Source organism: Fukomys damarensis, unplaced genomic scaffold (assembly GCF_012274545.1).
Source record: "Fukomys damarensis isolate Sample0158 unplaced genomic scaffold, DMR_v1.0_HiC HiC_scaffold_24, whole genome shotgun sequence".
NCBI lineage: Eukaryota > Metazoa > Chordata > Mammalia > Rodentia > Bathyergidae > Fukomys > Fukomys damarensis.
This window is the reverse complement of record NW_022900936.1, coordinates 2,334,985-2,346,043: the sequence shown is the minus strand read 5'-3', so window position 1 is coordinate 2,346,043 and position 11,059 is coordinate 2,334,985. Positions and strand designations below refer to the sequence as shown.

General features: G+C 55.3%; 1 protein-coding gene across 1 annotated transcript in view; it reads right to left on the bottom strand.

Moving 5' to 3' along the window:
* Positions 1-2,360: 2,360 nt before the first annotated feature.
* The window catches only part of Pcp4 (Purkinje cell protein 4), a 49,675-nt gene continuing 40,976 nt past the window's right edge, over positions 2,361-11,059 (bottom strand). The window contains exon 3 of the mRNA XM_010636468.3: positions 2,361-2,725. Within this exon, the coding sequence (XP_010634770.1) occupies positions 2,598-2,725 (128 nt within the window). The 3' untranslated portion in view covers positions 2,361-2,597. The remainder of the gene's footprint in view (positions 2,726-11,059) is intronic.

Below are 11,059 nucleotides of genomic sequence, written 5' to 3'. Positions count from 1 at the left end.
CCTGGATCAAATCCCTAGTACAGAAAAAGGAAAAAAAAATTTACACATATATATATAGTTCAGTAAGATGGCTGCAGAGCTAAATGTACAAAAAGCAGTTTTCTCAGGTAATAGCAAAGCCAACTAGAGAACCCTCCAGCAGAACGAAAGGAATGTTCAAGACCTATGTGAAGAAAACTACAAAACTTTACTGAAAATCATAAAATGCTAAAAGACAATAGCATAAAAAGACATCAATTCTAACGTGATTCTGCTTGCCCACGGTGTTCCTTTGTTTTCTTCTGGGATATCTTGAATGTCCTATTCTTGGGTGTCTGTGGGACCTGAATAATTCTGTTTTTAGCCAGTGTCAGGGGGTCCTGTTCACTTCAATCAAATGACAGCTGAAATGAGGCTACCTCTATCTCTCCCAGACCAGTGTCAAATCTTGAATCTGCTCCTATGTCCTCCTGCATTTCTCTCCAAGGGGACTTTCTCAGCTTCTTGCAAATAGTAATAAAATCATAAAAATAATAATAATAATAGCAGTAGTGGGCAAGAAAATGTCTTCAATGTACATGTGTTCTACCTGGCTGCACACACCTTGTTGAGGGCTGTCCTGGTATGCAGCCATATCACAACACCATGCATACTCTGGGACTTCAGTGAGAGCCAGTTAAATAAAATTTAAAATTTCTAAATAAGTTGGTACAAAAGGGAATGAAACAGGTCCTCTCCAAGGTGCCAAGTCCCTGTGTCCACCCTGAGGGAGTCCTTTTCTCCTCCCAGGATGAACGCTGCCACCCTCAGGAAAGAGGGGTCCTCTGGAGCTGGAGGTCACAGGCCACTGGCCCTGCCGACGCCTGCTGACCCCTGTGGCCCCCGACTCAACTTTCCCAATTCCCACTGGAGGTCAGGCCCTCAGGTCCACCTGGAAAATGGACATTTCAGTTCATTCCATGGCTCAAAGGAAATCATTCACACCCTTGGGAGAGACGTGGCTTGATCTCTGAGGGGCCTCTCCAGACGTCGCAGCCCCAGCCCCAGGCTGCCTCGCCCTCCTGCCCCCCGTGGGCTGCTGGTGACCCCCAGGCCCTCGGGGTCACTGTGGAGCAGATGCTCCACTCCAGCGGTGTCCTGCCTGCAGCTGGATCAGCATCCTTGGGGGTCTGAGGCCAGGCCCAGAAAGGAGAGGCCCCACTTCCCTCAGGGGAAACTTTCAGAGGGTGAGGGGACAGTGGGGTTCTGGGGCCGAGTGTGGAAGAAGCATCTTCGTGGTTGACTCCTAATTTAGGTCAGTGGCTATAGAAGACTTAAAGTCGGCTCAGCCCATCCAATCCAGAGGCATTGACACCTCCGCCGGGTGTCCCTCAGCCTGCCGTCCTCCTCCAGTGGGGACACCCCAGCCCAGCCTTCCTGCTGCCCTATTTAGTACCCCGTCCCGGAAAGGGGTTGAAGGAGTCCAGGCCCTTCACCGTCCCCGACACGGCAGGGCCAAGCGGGGCGGCTCCTGACACAGCATGGAGAGTGGGCGGCCCTCCCGGGAGTTCCGCTCCTGTGTGCCCATTTTCCTCGACCCGGGCACTTGTGGCCATAAAATGGGCCCCGGCAGCTCTGCCTGCATCCGAGCCTGGCACACGTCACCCCCACACACCGGCACGCCTGCTCACTCACACACACACAGGGCACCTGCTCCCCTGTCACTCTTCACGTTCTACCCTGAGTCTCAGGTAAGGAGCCGGCAAAGGGAGGAGCATCTTCCCTGACGCTGGAGACCCCAGTGACTCCCCATCAAGTCCTCCTGTGGCAAAGCTCACATGATGGCCACAGGCGGCTCCGGGCTGGGACCCCTCCACTCCAGCTGGCCACAGAATGGGCTCCCGGGGCCACGGGCAGTGACAGGGCGGGACAGAGGCCAGAAGCTGCCCAGAAGGACGCCTGTGATGGGGACCCCGACAGGAAGCAGGGGACTGGGAGAGCTGGGCATGTGGGGGCATCAGGAGGACGCGGCCTGGCCCGCGGAGCCTCACAGGAGCAGGGCTGCAGGTTCAGGGCTGCAGGCCGGCTGAGGGCTCCGTGGAGACCTGAGCACATCTGGGTCGTGCTCCAGCCACAGCTGCGGCGCCCTCCCCGCCTCTGTTCCCCAGAGTGAGTCACAACCCCGGAGAAGCTGCTGAGGCCCTGGCACCCGGCTACAGGCTGCGTTCACCACCACCGCGCTCCCCATGTGAGACGGGAGGCCGGCGACACGTCGCCCACGCCCAGCACCAGCGATCACCGAGGCTCCGAGCTCGCTCCCTGACTCCGAAGGGAAGAGGAAGACAGACACCGGGCCCGGACCTCCTGGTTCACATAAAGACGGACCAAGGCGACACTGGGGCCACTGTCTCAACACCTTTTATTACAACGGCAGGGACAGTCAGGGGCTGGGGGGACACAGACACTAAGCTGCGTACGGCCTCGCCGCTCCGCCTGCCCAGGAGGCCGCCGCGCTACGGCTTCTGTACCATGCATCTGGGGTCACGGTGCGTGTGTGCGAGGTGTGGGCTTCTCTGTGCGGCGTTGTTCTGCGAACTGCTTGACGGGTCTGAGGCGGACCAGGAGGGCCCCCCACCCCGCTAGGACTGGGACCCAGCCTTCTTCTTCTGGAACTTTCTGAACTGAGACTGGATGGCCACCGCCGCGCGCTCTGTCTCGGGCGCGTCCATGTCGATGTCGAAATCCTCCTGGACTTTCTTCTGGCCGTCTGCAGCAGAGAAACAGACACAGGGCGGTCAGCGGCGGCAGGGGGGTGGCGGCCGGGGCCCTGATGCGACACGTGACTGCTGCCACCTGGCCTAGACCCTGGGCATCCGGACAGCTCAGAACCCACTGCCCTCACTGCCCCAGCTCTGTGCCTTCGGGGAACCCTGAAAAGTGGGACACGGGGTGGACACTCCATATATTTTCCGCACATGATTTTATTTTGTTTTGTAGTACTGTGGATTAAACCTGGGGCCTCTGCACGAAGCTCTATCACCAACCTTTTTTATTTTTTCATTTTAAAACAGGATTTAAGTCACAAATAGCCCAGGCTAGACCCAAACTTGAGATCCTCCTGCCTTACCTCCCAGAGTGCTCAGATTACAGGTGAGCACCTCCACACCAGCTCTGTGGGATTTTACGCTCCCGTTGGCCATGGTTGACCCATCGTTTTTAGATAACATCTGTGCTGTTGCTTTCTCCTGAAGGCTCACAGAGACACAATGCAAACTGTGCCCCGAGCACTGGGCCAGGGGAGCCCGTATTCACAGGGTGGTTCCCTGAGACTCCGCACCTGCTCCTGAGGCCAGTGAGAACTTCCTGTTGGATTCCGAGTCTGAGTTTTTATGATCCTCATGACCGAAGGACTCCGTCTGACCCTCACAGATTGAACATTCACAGATTGCTACCCTACGGTCCTTTAAGGCGGGATCAGCCACGCGCCTGCTGAGGCAGGAGGACCTAACCCATTCTTGCCGTAGTGACTTCTGACAAAAAGACCTAAGCAGGAAGGATGGGAAGGTGTGGTCTGAGTGTCACTTTGTGCTGTGCACTGACTGGGCAACTTTCCACCCAGCAGTAAAAACAAATAAATAAAATCCTCCAGCCTGACAAGGAAAGAGTCCTTCAGCTCCCTGGGCCAGTGAAGGCAGAAGAGCATCAGAGTCACCCAGGCTTCCTTTCCTCAGCTTTTTCATGGGACCCCTGGCCGGCCGGGACACAGAGCCCGAGGGGAAAGGTGGCCTGAGTTGAAGGCTATCAGGAGGTCCTTTCCCCGGACCTGGCCCGTCCACAGGGGCAGTGACAAAGCAGGTCCTGGGCAGCTGGAGCCAGAGCAGGGCCGTCTCAGGGTGCACAGCTGAGCCGACCGTCCCCAGGCGGCCTGGGCGTCTCGCAGGGCGGGTGACAGTCCTAACAGCGTGGATGCGGCCACCGGAAGGAAGGCGACCATCTCCTCCCTCCCTCTCTCCTCTCCTTGCCTCTGTGACGGAGAGAGTAGGTGGGTAATAGATGTGGACTAGAGATGGGTGCACACAGAGTGCCAGAGGCAGAGAGCACTGAGGCAGAGGCCAACAGGTAAGGTGATAAAGCAGACAGGTGAGCGATGGGTAGACGGATTAGAGCTAGAGCTAGATGACAGACAGATGGACAGACAGACCTACTGATGCACCATAGGCTGACAGACAGACAGACAAGCGCACTGCACACTTATTCCGGCATTGTCCTGTGTGGCGCCTCCTTCCCAGACCCTCCCAAGCCGCTCTGGTTTCCCAGAAACAGCAGGCTCTACCTGCAGCCCCGGATCCACCTTCACCCGTGTCAGGCCGGGCGGTTGAGCCAGGGAACTGTTTGTTGTCCTTCCCTCTTGGATTTTCTCAGTGTCCAGGGTGGCGGCAGGGGACTCTGGGCCGCCCTGTGCACATGGTACCCAGGACGGGGCAGCTGTCCCCTGCCACATCCCCGGCCGCTTACAGTTCGGTCTACACTGCAGGGAACACGGGGAGAGAACCATGGGGTAGGAGCTTCCCGTGACTCAAGTGGAGGCAGTCAAAAGATGGGCAACTCAGAGACACTTCTCAGAGGCCCAAGCAGCCAATAAGTACAGGAAGAATGCTCAGCGCTGCCGGCCACGAGTGAAAACAGCACTGAGAGTGTATCTTTCCCCCAGAAAGAACAGCTGTGACCCAGAAATCAAATAACAGCAAGTGCTGGTGAGGCTGGGGGGAGAAGGAGCCCTTCCGCATTGCTGGGAGTGTAATCTAGCACAGCCCCTGTGGAAATCAGTGTGGAGACGCCTCGGAGAACTACAGCCAGAAATTCCATTCAGCCCAGACACTCCCTTCTAGGTATCTGCTCAAAAGAGTTAAAGACATCACATTACAGTGATATATGCTCGCCCATGGTTATGGAAGCACAACTCATCACAGCCAAGTTTAAAGAGCGGCCTACATGCCCGTCAGTAGATGAATGGATAAAGAGAACATGGTACTTACACAGTGGAGTACTGCTCTGCTGTAAAAAAGGGTAAATGGATGCACCTTGAGATCATTGTATTAAATGAAATAAATATCACACCGTTTCTCTTACATGAGAAACCCAAAGTATAAACAAATTACAGAGTAAAGTAAAAGGGAATAAGAAGCAGGGAGACAGATATTTCACAGACGAGCAGGAAATCAAGAACAGAGGCAAGCAGGAGGGGAAAGTGACATCCAGAGTATGAGATGTGCCATGCCGGGTACCGACTCCCCACGGAGAATGCACTCAGTATGTACTGAAAAAACATACTAATAAAGAACAGTTTTTAATGCTTACTTAGCGCTACCCTGTCAGCCTGGGTGCGGAAGGAAGGCACGGATGTGAAACACAAACCACACAAACCGCCCTGGCCTGGGGACTCAGAATCAGGAACGTCATTGCTCCCGAGGGTCACAGTCCCAAATCCCCGTCCCCAAGGACTGGACCACACCAAACAGGATTCACTGCTATTCAGGGAGACAAGAGGTCTCTCGGGCTTACAGTGCTGCTGCAGCCGGAAGGTTTTCAAGGGCCTGATTCGTCTTCTCCTTTTCATAAAAGCGACAGAAAAGCCAATTACATTACTTTCTGACAAGTGACAAATGCAGAGGGAGAAAATTGTGTAGATTTAGGGAACACACAATGAGGCAGTGAGGCTGGGTCCTAAAGACCAGCTTTCCAACGATATCTTAAACCAACGCCTTCAGCCAGACGTGATGTATTGCTTGTCCCTTGCTTGAAAAATAGCAGTGTTTAAAAAGCAACCAGGGGTGTTTAGGGAACCCTTGCCTTCTCTCTGGTCGGGAGAGCCCCCCGTTCCCTGGGGAAGCTCGGCACCCTCAGACACTGAGACAGGGAGCAGACCAGGGACAGGGAAAGAGAGCAGGGGCGCACTGCCAGCCAAGAAGCAACAGCTCCTCGGGGTCTGTGGCAAACAACCTCAGGGCCTGGGGCGGCCAGGAAAGGATAGTGCAGCTCTGGACACCCAGAACTCCGTAGGAGCCGGGGAGGCTGCAGGAGGCGAGGTGAGGCAGGGCCACGGGGAGGCCCAAGGCCTCTGGGGTCCCTTCCCTGCACGGGGAGTCCCACGCCTGGGCCTGCAGCAGGCCATCACCGTCCGTCCCTCCAGCCCTGCCCTTTCCTCCTGGGTACTCCTGTCCGTGGCCCTACCAGAGTGTGAGCTGGGGGTGCCCACAGCCCTCAGCGCTGGCCACCAGTGTCCAATCTACACTTGAAGCTGGTGGACTGAGATAAACGAATTAGCACCTGCAGGGCCAGGTCTGGGGCAGTGTGGCTTCTGAAGGCATCACTGTGTAGCGGGGCAGAGGGAAGGAGGCACAGGAGTCCAGGGAAGGCATCCACCCTGGGACCCGGAGCGACCCCTGCAGGCTGGCACGCCAGGGAACAGAGGAGCTCGACCCTCCTGTCCCTGCCCTGGGGTGGGCCAGGCCCTCCCAGCCCTGACCCTCCCCTCCCACAAGGCCACAGAAGAAGTGGGGCTGCAGGTCTGATGCGGCCAGATGCGGGGACTGCCTGGTCTGCTGTGTGAGCCCAGGAAAGGTTCTCAGCCCTTCTAGGCCTCAGCCCCTGCACTTAGGAAATGAGGAGGAAAATCACTGTCCAAAGCCTGCTTTCCGCAGATCAACGCCTTGTCAGAAGTGCAGGCACAGGGCCAGACCTGCGTGGCACAAGGAGGAGGAGGCGAGGGCAGTAAGGTGGCCTGAGTCTGATCGGGGTGAGACTCCCGGGTGGCCACGCAGAGGCACCTCAGCCAGGGCCACTTTCACCAGCCACGTGATGAGCGTGGGCAGCCGGGGATGCTGCGGGGAGAGGCTCCTAAGGCCATGTCCAGGAGAGAGCCCTCCGTGCGGTCCACATGGCCCACACTCTCAAATTGGTGACCTGGCAGGGGGACAAGGCAGAAGGGACACCCTGGCCTCCACAAGGGCCCCCAGACATACTGTCCAAATGTCACTGTCATCTCCAGCCTGCAGTACCACTGGGGACGGGGACCGAAGTTTTCATTCCGATTCCTCTGGAAGAAAGCTGGTGAGCCAACTGCCTCACAGCGGTTTTCTCCCCAGACCCTCTGTGCCCAGCTGCGTGTCTGTTGGTTGTCTCCGGGATCCACCTGGGGCCCTGGGGCACACCTGCCTTCTTCTCCATGCAGGCATTCCAACATCTGGAAGCGGCCCACAACAGCCACCAGGAGGATGAGCTTCCAGTTAGCAGACTTAGTGGAAAAGGTCGCAACTCCACAAGGCGGACAAGGGGAAGCCGGTGTTCTTGACGGTTAGCGTGCCTGCCTGGGCCCGCGACCCCCACAAGCCCTGCATGCCCTGCTGTCAGGTCCATCCCTGGAACACCTCATGGCACAGAGAGTAAGGATCAAAATCTACCCGGCCACCTGCACCACCACACCTGGCGGGCATGCGCTTTTCTAATGCTCATAACTGTGAAAAGTGCCATCCAAACACAGAAAACTGCACGAGAATAAAGCAGGGGGACGCTAAGCATCTATACAAAGTAGTGTAAAACAAGAGCGGAAGGTGCAACTGGAGATGGCACATACAGCCCCGGACCCTCCCAGCCACATTCTCTCTCCACGTGGGCATTATCTCTCCCTTATATCCCATGTTGTTGGTTCTCTCTCTTCCTCCCCAACCCACATTCACCCAAGGGACACAAAACTTGCGAAATGGTCCCACGCCTTTAGGCTCTCCTGTCCCCGACAGAAACATCATCAAGCCACCAGGACTGGTCACCTCGCTCCGGCTCCAGCATCGTACGGAGACAACATCCAGGGGTCAGGACCACTGGTGACTCCCTTCTGCTGCGACCTGCAACTGAGGGGGACACAGCCCGATTCTGGATTGCACAACTCCGGAGAGCTCTTATGTTCCTCTCCTGAAACACTGCCTCGGCCTCTCATACACGGGTACAGCGAGGGGCCCCTGCTTCTGCTTTTGATCATGCTCAGGTAGCCCTTCTCGGAGACACAGTTGGCGTACGAGGCTGTCTTTGGGAAGCATGAAACAGATCCTTCCTCGGCTACATAAGTGGGCTGTCTTTTACACATCACTGGATGGGCCAATGTGAGTGGAGAACCATAAACCCAGACGTGAGGAAGTGGGAGCCGCGGAAGACAGCCCCATATGAATATGACAGGTCTCCAAATGCCTCCCATGGTTGTCAGTCTGGCGCCTGGGGACAGCAGAGAGCACTCTCGAGTCCCCGGTTTCCAGAGGAAAGCACAGTAGAAAGGTAAATATATTTAAAAGGCATAGAATTTCAGAGCCCCACAACAAAGGAGAGAGCTAATCCGGAGAGTGTGCCAGGCTTCGGGCTGGGCCCGAGCCAGCGTGGGGAGGCCCGTGCTCAAACAGAGACCAAAGCCCGCCCCTCAGGAGAGGAGGGGACCCTTCTGGCCTAGAAACAACACATTTTTGAGAGGTTTTCTACACCCATGCATTCACAGTCTAAGGGGCAGACTTCGAGTAATCAGCATAAATTCCTTGGAAACCAACAGACACAAAGAAAAGTCACCTGAAGCACTACAGAGCTATTCACAAGCTCCGTGATGGCGTGATGGCCGGGTTAGAATAAAGAGTTGAAATGCAGCATAACTCAGAAGTACGCCACCCCTGGGCGGGGGCGTCACACTCACCGTGTGTCAGCCCTGGGTTCAGGCCCTGGCACCAGAGACCACACGAGTGTGTAGGGCCCTAACCCCGGGGCTCGGTGTAGGGAATGAATCTCCAGAATATTTGCTTCCGAATCTGTAGTGGTGCCAGTCTTTGGAGGCACAGGCATTTTCATTTTAACAGACATTCCTCATCACACCCGTGTGCTCGTACCCAGAGTGGGCAAAGGCTTTCATTTACATATTTATAGCTCACCACAGATTCAGATTTATTTGGTAGAAACAAATTACCTCCTAAAGCCTAATCCTGCAGACCAGAAATTTACACATAAGCAGTAAATGGGGATATAATTGTCCTGAGTAGGAGTTTTCCTTCATTAGGAGTCGCAGCACACCGCGTACTATAAAAGGACTGAAATTTTAGCACACTACAAAGAAATAACAGTCATTTAACTTCAGCGAGCCTTGAGAATGGAGTATTTGAATGCCAAGACTTGCAGAATGTCCTTCCTTCTTTCACAGTGCAACATGGGCTCTGCAAGAACTAATATCTGTCAACTGTGCTGCCCTTGATGTCATTAAGCTATGGACACAGGGCCTCGTGGGGGCCACAACAAGGCCACCTGCTGGCCAAGGAGCCCTTGTGTCTCCTGAGAACTCCAGCCCCTGCCCTTGGCAGCCAAAGCCTCAGGGACTGATAATAGGAGCCTGTTCGGATGGCATTTTCTTCCCTAAGCCTCAGCCTGGAGTAAGATGCACTCAGAGCAGAACGTATCTGGTGATGGGGCGAAAAGAATAATAACAATAAATTCATACACTGAGGGACATAAAAATGCTGGCACAGAGCAGCATATTTTATGAAATGCCTATCTTTTTAAAAAAATAGACAATATGTTCTTTAAAAAGCTAGAACCAGAGTTGTAGGTCCTTTGGCTGGGCTTCTTGGGTGCAAACGGTCACCCCACTGCCAGGCAGGAGGGTGGGACTCAGCCAGCCTCACACTCCTGCTGGCTGCCTCTGTCTCACTGAGTCGGGGCTGCCGGTGTGGAGAATTGCAATTTTCCAGGTCAGTGCAGAGGCAGAGATTAATGAGCAAGGTTAGGCATTAGCAGCGCCGGGCCAGGGACTTCTGCATATATTATGTTCCCCAAGTCAAATAAAAACACAATTCCCGCTTCTTCGAACTCTTTGTTTCCTGGGTTAGCGCCTTCTTTGGTAAGCACCTCTGAGAGCGTGATTCTCTGCTGTCCCAAAATAGAGGCGCTCGGAAGCCTGGACCGTGTGCACCGGGCCCTGCTGAGCGCAAGGCCTAATTTGGGCAGCCGAAGGGGACGCTTGCGCCTCGGGCTTTGCGCTGGCGCTGGCCCTGGTCCGTTTTCCTCAGTCCCTGGCTCCCAGGAGCCACGTCCTGGCTTCTGTAAAATGACAGCCCAGCTGTGCACTCAGATAATCAGAGGAAAAGCGGATCTCCTGAACGGAGAGGGAGAAAGAACCCTGGAGAGCACAAGTCTTCCTCTAAATTCAGGAAACCCTCTGAAGGGAGCACAGAAAGGAGAGAGAAAGAGCAGTGAAAAAATACATGTTCTCCCAGGAAGGCAAAATTTGTTCTCAGCAGCCAGGGCTGCCAAAAAATGCCACACATGGCGTGATCTACACAATTTTTCTTCAGTACTAGTGACTGACCCAGGGACTCTTACTGAGCTCCATTCCATCTCCCCAACCCTGGTTTTTTATTGGGGGGGTGGGGTTTGAGACAGGATCTCCAATGCACAGGTGGTGCTAGAACTACTGATCCCCCTGCCTCAGCCTCCCAGAGTTCTGGAGTTTCCAGCAATCATCACACCCAGCTTTAATCTCTTCTTATCGGGACACCAGGACTCACCCTAGTGACCTATTTTACCCTCATGACCTCTTTAAAGACTCTCTCTAAACACAGTCATTCTGACAACGTGGAGCACAGGGCTTCAGCATGGAACTCGTGGACACAAGGCAGCTCGTGTCCGCCTCACAACCACGGAGCCCACAGATAAACCGGGAGGTCACAGGAAGCATCCTGACCAGGGAGGAGTCTCGCCTGTAGCTGCAGGATCCTGTCCTTCCCCGCCTTTGCCACAGAGATCAATGGGAGGCGAGGCTCACTTTTGCCTCCAGGCTTTTTTCCAGGGACGGGAGAACGTGGGCCCCGCTGGGTGAGGTGTGAGCAAAAGTCAGGAGAGCAGACTTCCGGCTGTGTGCCATGCAGGCTGTCTGCTGCCTGTGTGGGATCCGAGCAGGCAGGGCACTGCCAGGATCGGGGAAGGCACGAGTCAGCCTGGGCCGGCGGCCAAACCCAGGAAGATGTTGCCTCCACCGGCGCCAGGGCAGAGGCGTGGGCCTCCTCGGGACCCGGGCACCCGC